Genomic DNA, 16469 nt, shown 5'->3' with positions numbered 1-16469 from the left:
TTTTGAGAGAAAGAGAAGAGAGTGAGAAAGAGAAGCAGTGTGGGCTGAAGCAAGCAAGAGAAGCGAGTGAGAGAGGAGGCAACGACGCGAGAAGAGAGTGAGAGAGGAGGCAACGGTGCAGCTGCTTTATAAAGAAAGTAGACAGCAACAACAGCAGGAATCAACATCTGGTTAAAAAAGCACACAACAGCAGCATCTCAGCACAGTACTCCCGCGCAGCTCGGCATCGGTTTCAGCATTGTCAACGTCGTTTCAGCGTCGCCGCGTCCGCGCGTGAGTGAACAGTATCTGCCGCCACTAGCCGCCCGCAGCTGTCTGTCCGTTCCGTCGCGTGGCAGGTGCAACGGGATTTCCGGTCGGCCGCCTCGCTCCGTGGTGGCAGGGCCCAACCGTCTGTGTTGGTGGCGGCAGGTGCCACGTGTCACCTGGCGCGCCTGGCGCCACGTGAGGTGGGGGTCTTTTTTATCATTCGGTGTGGCATGTGGTTCTTTTTAGCAATTCGTTTCCACAGACGGTCCTTTTGGACAAAACGCCAACAACCACCGGACCCTCGTTATGATACAAGAAAAAAACACCGGACCCTCGTTAAAACCGGCGACCACGATGCCGCCGTAGGGTCGACGCCAAACTTTTTCCGAAACACTGCACCTTCAGAATCTCCTCGAAAGGACCACAAGAACCCGGGCGTACGCTTTGCCCGTGACGAGCGCAGCACACGCTAGCGCGCCGTCCAAGCGCTCGGCGCCTCTGACCCGGAGCGCCACCCCCACAGAGGGATCACGAGACCGCCTGCCGCGCCTTGTCCCGTTGCTCCCTACGTTCTCTTGCCCCCCCGCGAACTCCTCCTTCGCGCGCGTCTGCACATGCCATTTTCCAGCACCCATCGTCGTCATCCTCAGCGCTCTCCTGTCGCTCCCGTGCCCGTCGTTCTTGGCGTGGGAGATGGACGCGGGGAGCGCCGGCGAGGCGGGGCGGCAGGAGGGGACGCCGACGGGGCCCGCGGCGCCGTTCGGCAGGTCGTCGTCGTCTTCGTCGGGTCTCGGCGCGAAGGGCGGCGCAACACCGCAGAGCTTCGACGGCGCGCTCAGAGTTGAGCGCTTCTCTTGCTCCATTTTCCCAATCATATTCGCGTCGCGTGCGCGGCTCTGATTAAAGCTCGCGCGTCGTCCGACGCGGGTTCGCTCGGGTTTGCAGGAGCTCAAGGATCTGCAGGCGCAGCTGCACCAGGCAGCGGACTGCTGCGAGAAGGCGTTCCTCGCCACCGAGAAGAAGCAGCTGTAAGCAAAGACCTTCCATCGAACACATTTCCTTTCTTTCCCTCTTTGGTCATGGAATTTTATGGCAGCGTGTAATTTTCATTTCCTGCGCATGCCGGTGAAGAATCCTGGACAGTACAAAGAGCTACATCTGCGACGCGGTTGTAGCGGTGATTGATCATCTGGGGACCGTTTCATCCAAGCTTGAGCACCAGTTGGAAGACAAGACTGAGATCACGCAAACAGAGCAGAAGATCAGCTTCCTCAAGCAGGTTGGGCATTCTCTCTGCTTGTAGCTGTTAGTAAATTATGTATGGAGATCTGGTGTAGTCACCAGAGATAGTTTGGATTAAACAATGAACCATGTCTATGACGATGATTATGATGATGATGACGGGGTAGTTGAAAGTTGAAACTTGAGAGGGTACATACACACTGGTTTTCAGATAACTTGGGTGCTCTTTGGATTGGGATTTCTTTTCCGTTCCAGTTTACCAAGTCAATGCCGATATGCTCGCATGTTTTTGTTTTCTCATTCCAATGGACTTGCAAAGTTGATCGTGACTGCTCACTGAACTTCGTGTGATGCTACCAGAGGCTCTTGACATGCGAACAGTATGCAATTTCTCTCCAACTATTGGCCGTTCGTGCAGACACTGGCGCCTGTCAATATCATCGCCGTTACCTTTCGCAATGTACAGTTTTCCAAACTGACTTATATGATGAACATGCAAAATGCTTCAGCTCTGCTATGGTTTACTAACCAGTACTACTTTCCACTACAGCTACTGAAAGAAACAACCAGGAAAATGTTGCCAAGTCAAGGTTTACTCGCTACTACTAGTTACTTTAGATTCTTTCACTCGTCTTTCTTTGCACCTGTGGTCTGCAATTTGTATCACTGTATGACATTAGCAGTACATTTTCACACAGCAGAGGTGACCCGGAACCTTTCAAACTCAATAGCACAGTGGCGCAGGGAGCTACTCGCACTATGAAGCCATATGAAGTTGAATCAAGCATCGGTAATTTTTTTGTGTGTGAAATGAAACATATTTATGAACAATTGTGTATTTGCCACCGTAAAGCGGTTGTGCTTCCATGCTACTGTGAAGAAGGATCCCAATCACTCTGCTGATCAAAATTTCACTTTTATGTACTCCTTCTGACCCATATTAATTGTCGCTGATTTAGTACATAGCATTTTGTAGCATGCCTTCAACTTGTTTTCCCTGGATTTACCAATAGCCACAGCAAGTGTTTCCCACTTGTTTTAAGCCTACTCTTTTCATATCGCCATGATTCATTTACCATATGGCTAATGACATGGTAATCTTATCAGGGAGGGAGCATGCCGTGGCGGGTGCAGACGTTGGCAACCCAGCATCCATAACGAGGTCATTTTCCTTTAGAGCAGAGGTATTCATATGTCATACTAGTATCATATATTGTCTCAGAAATGTGCTCTAGACACTATTTACACCAATAAATCAACAGGACATTGCCAGGTGTGTGCACAATTCAGCGATGCACCAAGCAATGCAAGCACAGACATGCCTTCTTTTTTTTACCGTGATGCATAAGAAATTCTCCTCTGAATTTTATGCAGGATGTTCACGTTGCTGCAGGGGGGCATCACAAGAAGAAAAAGAAAGGCAGCCATGGCAGCAACATCATGTCATTTCTCAAGAGAAGCAAACGACATGCATAACTGTGAAAAGCGCCACCGGGTGTAGTTAGAATGTGGCTATTGCTAGAGTTTTTGCAAGCCATGCGAATGTCCGTTGTTCTGTAACAGGATTGTAAATGCATGTTTGGGTTTGCACGCATGTGCAGACGTGCAGTAAATTGAAATTCAGTGTCGACCTGAAACATTCATGCGGCATCGAGGAGAAACACACACGTTCACTTCATTTCCAGTCTCAAGATTTTATACTATGCTACCTTTTCCCCCTAGTTATTGGATGTCTAAACACCACGGATTTTTGCACGCACATCACACATTTGAACATCTTCGATGCAAAAAAAAAAAAAAAAAACTGTGAAACATTTGATCCTCCAATGCACAGTTCATCAAGTAAAGTTTCTATCCACATTACCTCAGTTATTGCATTCGCCAAAGACTTGTATTCTGCTTTGGTGCTGGACCTAGAGACAGTTGATTGCTTCTTGGCATTCCATGATATGAGGTTAGAACCAATAAATATGGCAAAGCCCCCAGTAGACCTCCTATCTATCATCAGAACATCTAGCCCAGTCTGGATCAGAAAATATACTCACAGTTGTTGAGGAAGACTTACAGATCCTTAACTCTCTTCTAGAGCTTCCTTGAATATACCTTGATATTCTTTTTACAGCTGTCCAATGCACAGAAGTAGGAGCATGTAAAAATTGATAGGCCTTGTTAACACAAAAGAGCTGCTGGAAGGGCAAGCTATTATCCTACGGAGGACGATTGGTCTTAGTTAACTCAGTGTTGACAAGTATGCCAATGTTCCTTCTATCCTTTTTCGAAGTACCAGTTGGGGTGCGAAAAAGGCTGGATTTTTACCAATCAAGATTTTTCTGGCAGAGTGATGATGTCAAGACCAAATATAGGCTGGCTCGATGGGATGTTATTTGTAGGCCCAAAGATCAGGGAGGGTTGGGGATTGAAAACTTAGAGGTTAAGAACAGGTGTCTTCTCAGCAAGTGGCTTTTCAGACTATCTGTGGAATCAGAAGGTATGTGGATACAAATTCTGAAGAACAAGTATCTACAGCAAAAAACCTTAGCTCAGGTCACTATGAGACCTGGAGATTCACCTTTTTGGAAGGGTCTCATGAAGACAAAAACAACCTTTTTTAACAGGACTAAATTCATCATCGGAGATGATGAAGCTACTAGATTCTGGGAGGATATCTGGCTAGGTGACGAGCCTCTGGCCCTTCAATATCCGCAGCTGTATCACATTGCCCAACGCAGACAGACGACTGTTGCGGCAGTGCTACGTGAGACGCCTCTCAACATTCAGTTTTGTAGATCCTTGGTAGGAAATAGATGGGTCAGATGGGTACATCTAGTCAGAAGGCTAATGGATGTTAGTCTTTCTGATGATCTGGATAGGATTGTTTGGAAACTGACCTCCAATGGGTCCTTCTCCGTGAAATCAATGTACGACCATGTTATTGATAGTTCAGTTATTCCAAAATCTTCACATATTTGGAACGTTAAGGTTCCCCTTAAGTTAAAAATCTTTTTGTGGTTTGTCCATAAAGGAGTTGTTTTAACTAAGGATAACTTGGCCAAGCGAAATTGGAAAGGAAATCGAAGATGTAGCTTCTGTCAGACATATGAAACTATCAAGCACCTCTTTCTGGACTGCCCTATGGCTAAAATATTATGACGCTCAATCCATATTGCTTTTAATATCACCCCGCCGACTAGCATTAACATGTTATTTGGGACATGGCTTGACGGGGTTAATATCTCGTTCGCTAAGTTAATCCGAGTTGGAACTTCTGCACTTTTATGGGCTATATGGAATTGCAGAAATGACCTAGTTTTTAACAGACAACAATCTATTAACTTTTTGCAGGTCATCTTCAGGGCTACCGCATTGATCTGCATGTGGTCCTTACTCACTCATGTGGAAACCAGGGAGCCTTTGGTTATTGGGTGTGCCCGATGGGAGATGGTAGCTCAGGCTATCTTCAGCCAATATGGATGGCGACATGCTGATAGAATAGGGAATTAGTCAACTACTCCTATCCAGATATCCGGCTTAGGCGTTCATCACCTTGTAATTTATTTTCCCTTTACTTTCGACTTTGTACCTACTTCGGATCTTTTCGGTTATTAAATAAAATGGTTGTATGCATCACTCGATGCAGAGGCCGGGGCGAGGCCTCCTTTTCGAAAAAAAAACACAAAAGGATATATCTGGTCTGATCAAGGTTAAATACTGAAGTGCACCCAGAACACTTTTGTACTTGGTCCCTTCTTCTGGACTAAGTAATTTCCCTTCATGCAATGATAGTTTTTCAGTGGTGGGCATGGGTGTGCTTGAGGGTTTGCAATCTTTCATCCCTACACATTTGATCACATATATGTCATATTTTTCCTGAGTTAACACTATAGCATCTTGCATGTACTTTACCTCAATGCCTAGAAAGTAATTTAGTTCTCCAAAATCCTTGAGTGCAAACTCATTTTTCAGATTTCTTAGTAATGCCGAGGTAGCCTCATAAGATGAACTAGCTACAATTATGTCATCAACATATATTAACATAAACATCGTCACCTTTCCCTTTTTGAAGAAGAAAAGTGAGGTATCTCCCTTTGAAGCTCGAAACCCAAGTTGTTCCAGCTTTGCGCTCAACCTTGACCACCAGGCTCTACGGGCCTGTTTTAGGCCATACAATACCTTATCCAACTTGCACACATGATGTGGTTTGTATTTATCCTCAAACCCAGGTGGTTGTCTCATATAAACTTCTTCCTCAAGAACGCCATGTAGGAACACATTTTGAACATCCAAATGGCGAAGATTCCATCCCCTCGACACATCAATAGAAAGAACAAGTCTGATAGTAGTTTCTTTAACAACTGGACTGAATGTGTCCTCGTAATCAATACCGTACCGTTGCTTGAAGCCTTTAGCTACTAATCTAGCCTTATATTTATCTATTGTATCATCAGGTTTCCTTTTAATTTTGTATACACAGTTACAATCTATAATATTCCTCCCTTGCTTGAAAGGAACTAGATGCCAAGTCTGGTTTTTAATGAGTGCATAATATTCAACATTCATAGCATTTTTCCAACTATTGTTAGTTAGGGCTTCACTTAGATTTTGCGGTTCTCCATTAGCAATAAAGTTACCAATTACACTCGGCCTCTGTACCAACAAGATGTCAAGATATCAAGGATACACACAGCCAAAAAGAAAAAAAGAAGAACAAAGAAAAGCCTCGCCATAGTGATCAGTCCTAGCAACAACAACATTCTAACCACCACCGAAGATAACGCCCGGTATACAAAAAGGTTCTTCAAAAGCAACGCCTCCAATAAGGAAACAATGCAAAAGTATTGTCGTTGCTCGATCGAAGATCTTGAGTTTTCACCCTGAAAAGAGCCTGAGTTCACCGAAAAACAATACCTTCAACAAGACCATTGCCAGGTACAACCAATGAAGGTCAGACCTTGAGTTTTCACCTTGGGGATCGAGACTCGGTACTCGAGGAGCACCACCAAAATTGCCGACCTCTAGTTCTGCCGCCCCCTCTTGCAAAGGCTGTTGTTGCAAGTCACCAAAACATCTAGCACACGGTCTTCATCACATCCAATATACATTTTTGTCAAAGCTACAAGACCTCCAATCCCAGCCGCCATGACTTTCTTCACCTATAACAGTGCCATGAAAATCTTGACTTAGACATGTCTCATGACTCCTATAAGAAAGCGAAGCTTCGCGCCGCGCCATCTTGAAGCCATTCTGGCTGAATATGAGCGCACACGATCGAAGCCTTTCTAATCTAGATAATCAGGCGCAGGATACACCAATCCGTGTAGATCTATGACGGTGAAGACCGGAACTAGTCATCGCCAGATCGAAGAGGTTGACGTTAAACAGGAGGCGCCATGGCAGACGAAGATCTCTAGGGCCAAACTGAGGCATCACCAAGCGCCTCTATGCCCTGGCTAGTGTGCAACTTGGTCACCAGGTGCGACACAAACATTGTCCATGGGGCCGTCGGCCACCCCCACCCCAACCGCTGCCATCCCAGATCGGATCTAGGTCTGCCATGAAGGCTAGCGCCAACTCCGGGGGCTCACGCACTCGGGATGCCTACTTGCGAGCACGTCGTGGGAAGGGGCCAAGGGAGGAAGGGGGTTCGGGGGAAACCTTTTTTCGGAAAAAGAACCGAGTCAATTTGCCCAAATTTTCAATTCAAAAAATTCATTTGAAAAAAGACTATACCTTTCTTTCATCTTTCCGGTATAGCGCCGCGTTGGTCGATATCGCGAAGTCCAAGCCTTTTTCAGAGGACTTGAACTCAGTGGGTTCCAGCAGCTAGCTTACACTGAAGAAGAACCACTTCCTATGTCATCTCGTTCTCAACGGTGATAGTCTCTCTCGCTTCGAGCCCTGACCACAGTGAAGAGATGAGGCCCCGCTCCTCGTCCCTCTCGCCTCGAGCGAAGATCCCCCCGCCGCCAAAATCAGAAGGTTTTGCCCAGTGGATCTCGTTGGCGGCGGGGGAGGAAGTCTTAGGCGGTGTCGGTGTGCTCCCGGGTCGCCCGCGGGGAAGGGCGACACGGGAGAGGAGGAGGGCATCGGGCGAAATGTAACCTACATCTCTTTTATTGTGAGAGATAATCTATGTACTAACATATTTCCCTTGTCTTCTATAGTTCAAAGAAAACATATCAGTTGTCTTTTAAAAAAAATTCCATCAGTTGTCTTGTCTAAATAACATGGAATGCATAGCCCACCGCAAGAAAACACATGAAACGTAGGAGTATAAGGAAATCCATTGGCATATGGAAAACCGTTTGTGAGTGAAGCAGAAAAAAAAAGTGGCGAATCATTCTTGGGCCAGGTTAACCGAAGTGACTGGAATAAATGGAAAGTTCGCCAGCCCAATTTCTCGAAAGATCCCGCAATGAAGGCCCATGTCGCCCATTTGCTCCTCTTCAATAATTAGACTCCCGTCCTCTCAGAACCCAGAATACACGCGGCCGCTTCCCATCCCCAACCCTAGCCGCCAGGAGCTGAGGAACTAGGAGGCAGTCCGGGATGCGGCGATCGGCGATGGCGCTCCGCTCCACGGCGGACCGGTGCTTCGGTCACCACTCACCGGTTAGTTTTTTCGCCTCCACGAGTGTCGTCTTACCTTCCGTCCTCCGGCCACGTCGCCCAGCTCCCTCTCCGGCCATGTCGCCCAAGACCCCATCAGATTCCAGTACCATAGGCCTCCACGAGTCGGACCTCCGTCCATGACGACTCTCCGCGCCGCTTTAGATTTACCTCCATCTGACCGGAAAACACAACAGAAATTCCGGTTCCCAGACGCTGGCAGGTTAATTCGGTTGTCATTTTCGAAAAAGAAGGGAACGATTAAATATCTTCGAAGCCGAGCCGAGGTATTGTAGTTGGAATTCCCACCGCTACTGCGTGGCCATGTTCGGATTTCCCTCTTCGGTTAGAATAATATATTGGTCCTAAGGTGTACTGATATTCGGGCACTTTGCCTTTATGGATTTATATACATATTGTGTTGTCTGGCGATTTGGCTTAGCATTAGCCGTGTTATTGTGTTGCTTTATTTTTGCACATGGCTTTGTTGCAAACAAAACGTGCTGTGGGCAGATCTGTGCTACATATGCTGTTTAGCTAGCACTACAGCATGTGCATATCAAGGTTGCAGCAGTTCATCGTAGAAATTGACATGCTTGTCATAGCATCGAATCAAGTAATAAGTTTGGTCTCCATCTTTCTGCGAATGTTCTGCATGTCTCCTTGACAATCTAGTTTGTTCCAAAGAGCCCAACGCAGTAGGTGTGACATCCTATCTCTGCCAAGGCATCAGCCAATGCACCTCTTGATGATCACATGAAAATCTCCCTAAATCATCATCCAAGCTTGAAATAATACTATTATACGAGTTATGTAATGATGTACTTCCCCACTTACCCAATTCTGAAACTCGTCTTGTTCTGTTACATTCTCAATTCTCATGCAAGTCAGGAGTTCTTATTCTCTGTCTTTGGTCCCTTTTCTATTTTTTCTTCCATAATCTGTGTTACTCTTATGCAGGTTGGGATTTCTATTCTTTAGCATTTAAAGAATGTTCCTATTATGCATAAATCTGCCAACATAAATTTTAACATTCTTACCGTTTAGTTTTTTATATATATGAAGTTGTAAAGCAGCATATTTCTTGTTCCATTTCACTGTCTGGCTGTTCATTAAACTTGTGTTTCAGTTGACGAATGTTATTCAATCAACTTTCAATGCAAACATTAGTTCAAGATGGGGAAGTCTTGCAAGAGCTTTCAGGTGACAACCTCGCCCTTGTTCACACAAACTGATGGAGATGTTTGCAGCATACATCTAACTTCTCCATGTTCCCTTTTTACAGTGCAAAACCACTTGGAAATGAGGTTATTGGGATTGATTTGGGAACAACGAATTCATGTGTTTCTGTTATGGAGGGAAAGGTGACTGACCTTCTATATTCTGTCTGCAGTGCTTTGTTTTCAGCTCATTACTTAAGTTTGTTTAATAAACGAGTAATATACTGCAGAATGCAAAAGTGATAGAGAATTCAGAAGGCACTAGGACGACACCATCAGTTGTTGCCTTCAGTCAGAAGGGAGAGCGGCTTGTTGGAACTCCAGCTAAACGTCAAGCAATTACCAATCCACAGAACACCTTCTTTGGTACAAAGCGTATGATAGGGCGGCGCTTTGATGACCCACAGACGCAGAAAGAGATGAAAATGGTACCATATAAAATTGTCAAGGCTCCAAATGGTGATGCTTGGGTTGAAACAACAGATGGCAAGCAGTACTCACCGAGTCAGATTGGTGCATTTGTATTAACCAAGATGAAGGAGACTGCTGAATCTTACCTTGGTAAGACTATTTCGAAGGCTGTGATCACAGTTCCAGCATACTTCAATGATGCCCAGCGGCAGGCAACCAAGGACGCTGGTCGAATTGCTGGACTTGATGTCCAAAGGATTATCAATGAACCTACTGCTGCTGCTCTGTCTTATGGAACAAACAACAAGGAGGGTTTGATAGCTGTATTTGACCTTGGAGGTGGTACTTTTGATGTCTCCATCCTTGAGATCTCCAATGGAGTTTTTGAGGTTGGTATCTATAACTATGAACTCCTACCTTTTATTAGTAAGTTTCAATAGCTAGAAATGTCAGATAATATATTTAATGCTTTTTCCTGATGTCTTGATTGTCTTGCTGTCAGGTGAAAGCAACAAATGGTGATACTTTTCTGGGTGGAGAAGACTTTGATAATACTCTATTGGAGTACCTAGTCAGTGAATACAAAAGATCTGATAATATTGATCTGTCCAAAGACAGACTAGCTCTGCAAAGGTTGCGTGAAGCAGCTGAGAAGGCAAAAATTGAACTCTCATCAACTGCACAGACTGAGATTAACCTTCCTTTTATCACGGCTGATGCTGCTGGAGCAAAACATTTGAATATAACATTGACAAGATCAAAGTTTGAAAGTTTGGTGAGTGGTCTCATTGCAAGGACTAGAGACCCATGCAAGAATTGTTTGAAGGATGCTGGCATAACCACAAAGGAAGTTGATGAGGTTCTTCTTGTTGGTGGCATGACAAGGGTTCCCAAAGTGCAGGAAGTGGTTTCAGAAATCTTCGGCAAGGCCCCTAGCAAAGGAGTCAACCCAGATGAAGCTGTTGCCATGGGTGCTGCTCTTCAGGGTGGCATTCTCCGTGGAGATGTCAAGGAGCTTCTTCTCCTTGACGTAACCCCTCTTTCACTTGGTATTGAGACTCTTGGTGGTATCTTTACCAGACTGATAACCAGGAACACTACCATCCCCACAAAGAAAAGCCAGGTTAGCGAATACGGCTTCATTATGGAATACTTTGGTACCTCTAATGTTTGTTCCAGTGCATTACAATCCAACAATTATATCATTGGGATTGCATAGCTCTGTTAGGTACTTTATCTTCCTTGGAAATCGTTATGATGGCTTCCTGTGAAGAGTCTGGCATGCGCATTGCATGGCTGCTTGGTACCTACTTGTTCGTTATACTGTTAATTTCCACCTACAATAGAACCTTGAACTGTGTTCTCTTAGTGCAGTTTCCTTTGGAATCTGCTTTACCTGTACATTTTTTTTTTCTGAAAAGGAGGATTAACCCCTGCCTCTGCTTCTATAGCTATGGTGGTGTGTGCCTACTTTTTTTTGCTTTACCTGTACATGTCCGATGCTTCTTTGGTGCCCCTCCTATAGCTATGGTGTAGTACCTAATTCTGGCTTTGTTGTCTGCAGGTGTTCTCAACTGCTGCTGACAACCAGACGCAAGTGGGTATCCGTGTCCTGCAAGGTGAGCGTGAGATGGCGACAGACAACAAACTTCTTGGCGAGTTTGATCTTGTCGGCATCCCACCAGCGCCAAGAGGACTGCCACAGATTGAGGTCACATTTGATATCGATGCCAATGGAATCGTGACGGTCTCTGCAAAGGACAAGGCCACCGCAAAGGAGCAGCAGATCACCATCCGATCATCCGGTGGGCTTTCTGAGTCTGAGATCGAGAAGATGGTGCACGAGGCTGAGTTGCACTCGCAGAAGGACCAGGAGCGCAAGGCCCTCATTGACATCAGAAACACCGCAGACACCACCATTTACAGCATCGAGAAGAGCCTGGGAGAGTACAGGGACAAGATCCCTGCGGAGGTTGCCACCGAGATCGAGACGGCGGTTGCTGATCTCCGTGCGGAGATGGCCTCTGACGACATCGAGAAGATAAAGAGCAAGATGGAAGCGGCCAACAAGGCGGTCTCAAAGATCGGGCAACACATGTCTGGTGGTGGTGCTGCCGGAGGCGGCGCGGCTGGTGGTTCCCAGGAAGGAGGTTCGCAGGAAGGAGGGTCGCAGGGTGGAGGTGACCAGGCCCCAGAGGCCGAGTATGAGGAGGTGAAGAAGTGAAGAAGCTGCCCCAGCCCAGCCCCACCTTCTTCTAAATACAGTTATTAGCTAGTTTTGAGGAACACTAGGGATCTTGTTGGCTGTAATAAAATTTTGCTCCACTGAGGCATGTGAAACATGCTAAATGCTCTTAGCGCGCGCACGGTACTGCCGTATTGTATGACTTGGTTGAACTAGGGTTCTTCGCTTTGAGTTACGTTGATCTTGTGGTTCTCTTGTTGGACTGATGTGTTGGTATTATTTGCTGGTGCTCATCGGTTGGATCATGTGGAAACACCCAGTAAGATGGCTTATGCATTTCTGTTGGTCGGTAACAACATCCAGTACAGTTACCGTGCGGTTTTAGGTTCTTATGTAGAACCTGGTCGAGTGTTCAAACAGGTTGGGATGTTGCTTTCCGCGCAGTTTCTTTGAGCTGGCCGGGAGGATTAACCGAACAAGACCGGAAGGTTCTCACGACTACAAGCAGTAGCTTGCTGAGATGCATGGATTGGTGCAGTCAAAACTCTAGAAAGAAAACAATACTACTACCACTTGGAGAATCATGTTGCTACGGAGGGTTTCAAAGCGCGTACAGGTTAACTGCTAGCCAATCTTTGCGCCCAAATTAACAAACACGGTCAATCACGTTGATGTATTGCAGATCAGCGCTTCCAGTTGCAGGATAGCGATATTGCTTTGCACATGCGTAGCTGCTGGGCAATAAGAATTCCTGCTCATCCAAATGGCAACTTGACCAAGCCGTCCAAGTGCTAGATAACTAAAACAGGTGATTTACCTACTGAAATCGTTCTAGATAACTAAAATATGCATTAGTAGTTACTAGAAGAGTTAGCTAAGTTGGCCTAGCATGCTTATTACATAAACCTAAGGCTAACGTAGCTAGCCATGTTAGCTCTATGCAGTAATAATGCAATCTCGTCCTTGAAAATCTTACTGCACATGAAGATCTCTTTTGGAAACAAAGGGGAAAGGTCAAAGCCACAATCGACGGTGACGAAAACACAATTTTTTTTATGTCCCCGCCTCAACGGTTTCACAAAAACAACATCGCAATCCTCGAAGACAATGGTGTAGAGTTCTTTGCCCATGATAATAAAGCTGTCATCCTTCATGACTTCTTTCACAACCTCCTAGGCACGAGGAAAGTGCCAACATGGCAGTTCTCCCTCACCGACCTTTACCTGACGGATCTTCCTCAACTTGGACACTTAGACTCAGACTTCTCCACTCAGAAAATTCAGGATGCCTTCTTTCAGATGAATGTCAATGCAAGCCCGGGACCTGACGGGTTGGGACCGGGTTTCTACAGAAGATTCTGGCACAACATCAAGCTTACGATCCTACCCTTCTTCATGACTTCGCCAACCTTCAGGTGGATGTTGAGCGCTTTAATATGGCCCACATGATCCTCCTTCCAAAGAATGACTCGGCCAGAACCCCGGATAACTTCAGACCCATATCCTTGCAAAACTGCCCTCCCAAAGCAATCGCCAAAGTTATTACCAACAGGATAAACCCCTCATTCCTCTCCTTGTCCATGGAGATCAAACCGGTTTCATATTGGGCAGGTGCATTGCCGAAAACTTTATCTATGCTGCTGACCTTCTAAGTGCTTGTCACATTAGAAAGGCGCCCACTATGGTGCTCAAACTCGACTTTCGCAAAGCTTTCGACTCAATAAGTTGGGTCTCGCTCCTTATCATCCTGCTTGCTAGAGGTTTTCCGTCAAAATCTATTGACTGGATCAGAACATTGCTCGTCTCCAGTAGGACGGCGGTCCTCCTTAATGGAAAGTCGGGCCCATAGATTAACTGTCAAAACGGTCTTCGACAAGGTGACCCCATGTCCCCCTACCTTTTCTTAATCATCACAAATCTTCTTCAGCGCTTAATCTTACGAGCTTTCTCTTCGGGCCAGCTCTGCCACCCCATATACAAGGATGGTCCTCCTACTGTGCTTGAGTAAGCCGACGACAGTCTAATCATAGCCCACGCCTCTTCCCAAGCCACGACCGCCCTCAAGGATATTCTCGACAAGTTCTCCCTAGCTACCGGTCTTACCATCAACTTTCACAAAACTACCCTCGTCCCCTTCCACACAGATACCATCACTAGCCAAAACATCGCCTTCACCTTCGGCTGCAACATTTCAACCTTCCCCCCAATTTACCTTGGCCTACCTCTCTCCCACACGCGCCTACCGTCCTTCGCCTTTGAACTTATCATCCAGCGCTTCCTAAAGTACTTATCTGGTTGGGCGGCAAAACTGCTCTCCCGTGGCGCGAGACTAACACTTATCTCCTCTACTCTCGACGCCCTTGCTACCCACTTCATGTCCATTTTTAGGCTACCCAAAAAGATCATCAAAAGGATAGACACTATCCGTCGATCCTTTTTTTGGGCTGCCGGCGAAAATTGCTCCGAAGCCAAGTGGGTGATAGCTTGGAAAAGTGTTTGCACTCCAAAAACCGTTGGGGGTCTAGGCATAAAAAATCTACTCCTTGAGAACAATTGTCTTCTTATGAAATTTGCCTTCAAGCTGCTCCAAAAACAAGACTTACCTTGGGTCAACTGGTTTTTTCAACATTACTCTCTCGACTTCGAAAGCAAACCTCACACCCCTCCTACCTTTGGAAAATCAAAACAAACAACTTCCACCCCTACGCAAAATTTCCTTTGTCCTTACCGATAACGGCACCTCCACCTTCTTCTGGTTGAGGCTTGGCTTATTCCAACTCCGCTCGCAGACACCTACCCACACCTCTTCTCCCACTCCACATCACTCTATGTTCTGGTATCACAAGTCATGCATAACGGTTTACTCGCTACTTCGCGTAACCGCCTAACCAATGTTGCTTTTGTAAAGCTTGTGTCTATTTTATCATTGTTGCAGGATGTTGCCACGAACGATGCGCCCGACGACAAGTTCCTCATCCATGGCTCCTCCTCCTCCTTGAGGTGCGCCTACTCGTTGCTCTCCTCTTGTTGACCTGCCCTCGGTCCTTTGAGTAATATATTCAGGTGGGATGCCCCCGCGTTGATTGTTCAAAAAAAAAAAAAGAAGAGGCCAGGGGTTCTATCCTTGGAAACGAACCCATTTCTGCAAATCCAAATGCTTCGGGAGACAGGCATGAGCAACTCCGTGGTCAACCCTCTTACACGATACATGTCCTCAAGTCAAACCGATCCAACGATGACACACAGCGACGCCACATCGAGGTCCAAATTAACTATAGCACAAGTGGAGAACGCGAAGACCAACGACTTGTTCCACAGCCGCGGCTCCTTCCCGGCAAAGCAACACGGCCAATCAGAACCCAAGATGCCTACCAAACCCACAGCTCGCAACCGCACGAGCCAAACCCACAGCTCTTTATAAACCCAGACTGCCAGAGTAGGCAGACACTACCGCCGATAACACAAACGAGCTGATATCCCACGAGTCACACACACACACACACACACACACACACACACATAGTTTGTTGACCTCTCGCCGCCGGTGGCCATGGAGGGCGGCTTCATCACGTCGGAGCTCCGCGGCGTGCTGGCCAAGGTGGCCGTGTTCCTGCTCGTGCAGGGCCTGGTGTACCTGATCCTCAGCAACTCGTCAGACGTGTTCTCCAAAGATAAGAAGCTCGGATCACTGAGCTTCCGGTCGATGCGGTCCATGAGCGTGAGGCGCGTGCTGGCGCCGTTCTCCGACGTCCCCGTCGGCACCGACGAGCCCTCCTCGCCTTCGCTGCTGTCTTCGTGGCACTCGCGCGCGCCGCTCTGCTAACCGTCAGGGTTGAGTTGCTTGGAGAGCGGTTGCTTAGTTCTGAACGTCTGGCCAGTTCCTCTGTTCTGACTTCTGAGTTACCATGGATTCTTGTTGTGGTTGAGATTTGAGAATCATATTTGAACTCCCGTTAAGTGAGACTAGGTGGGATCTGTAGATATGTCCACTGAATTGAATTGGGTGGATGGATTATTTCATTCTTAACAATATGTCTGCTCTCAGTTGTGAACTTGTGATCATGGTTCTTGAGTTTTTGTTTCATTTGTAAATTTTAATTCCTGGTTAATACACCATGTGCAAAATACAACACTTGAGGTGTTAAGATAAATCTTGCACTAGACCAGCATGTGCTTCAAAGACATTGGCTTCAATTTACCTTGTAGAGTAATTTTTATGAGCTAGTTTGGTGCTTCATCCTTATGACGAGTTATGTGCTGCTAATGTAGGTTGAGCGGAGGAAAACTATATAGAACAATTGATTCTTATCAGTATTCCCATATACTCGTGTTGTTTTCATTTTTGAAAAAACTGAAGTTCTACATTAATCAAAGATCAAAATTACAAGGAAACTCCTAAAAGAAGACGAAATACAATACAGTTCCCGGAGAATCCACTATCCTCTCCACCGCTGCTGGAATTCCACACAGTCACTGAAAAAAAGGTAGTAGTATCAACGAGGGCAGCCGGGAATGACAGCGACGTCAATCCTGAAAAATCCACGATATAGAGAAGAA

General features: G+C 46.2%; 3 protein-coding genes across 3 annotated transcripts; all 3 read left to right on the top strand.

Annotated features, from left to right (window-relative positions):
* The first annotated feature begins 720 nt into the window (after positions 1-720).
* On the top strand, positions 721-3169 carry LOC123444461 (probable protein ABIL5). The gene is made up of 8 exons (XM_045121173.1): positions 721-1089; positions 1195-1277; positions 1381-1528; positions 1852-1951; positions 2042-2081; positions 2193-2281; positions 2599-2675; positions 2866-3169. Exons 1-8 carry the CDS (start codon positions 943-945, stop codon positions 2965-2967), a joined length of 786 nt encoding a protein of 261 aa, XP_044977108.1. The 5' UTR covers positions 721-942; the 3' UTR covers positions 2968-3169.
* A 4792-nt stretch (positions 3170-7961) lies between these two features.
* LOC123444460 (heat shock 70 kDa protein, mitochondrial-like) lies at positions 7962-12171 on the top strand. Its single transcript, XM_045121172.1, has 6 exons — positions 7962-8100; positions 9227-9300; positions 9383-9461; positions 9548-10117; positions 10231-10851; positions 11293-12171. Exons 1-6 carry the CDS (start codon positions 8038-8040, stop codon positions 11950-11952), a joined length of 2067 nt encoding a protein of 688 aa, XP_044977107.1. The 5' UTR covers positions 7962-8037; the 3' UTR covers positions 11953-12171.
* Positions 12172-15373: 3202 nt separating this feature from the next.
* On the top strand, positions 15374-15939 carry LOC123440279. Its single transcript, XM_045116857.1, has one exon. It carries the CDS (start codon positions 15463-15465, stop codon positions 15733-15735), a length of 273 nt encoding a protein of 90 aa, XP_044972792.1. The 5' UTR covers positions 15374-15462; the 3' UTR covers positions 15736-15939.
* The last annotated feature ends 530 nt before the right edge of the window (positions 15940-16469 follow it).

Source organism: Hordeum vulgare, chromosome 3H, assembly GCF_904849725.1.
Source record: "Hordeum vulgare subsp. vulgare chromosome 3H, MorexV3_pseudomolecules_assembly, whole genome shotgun sequence".
NCBI lineage: Eukaryota > Viridiplantae > Streptophyta > Magnoliopsida > Poales > Poaceae > Hordeum > Hordeum vulgare.
This window is presented reverse-complemented; position numbering and strand designations above follow the sequence as displayed.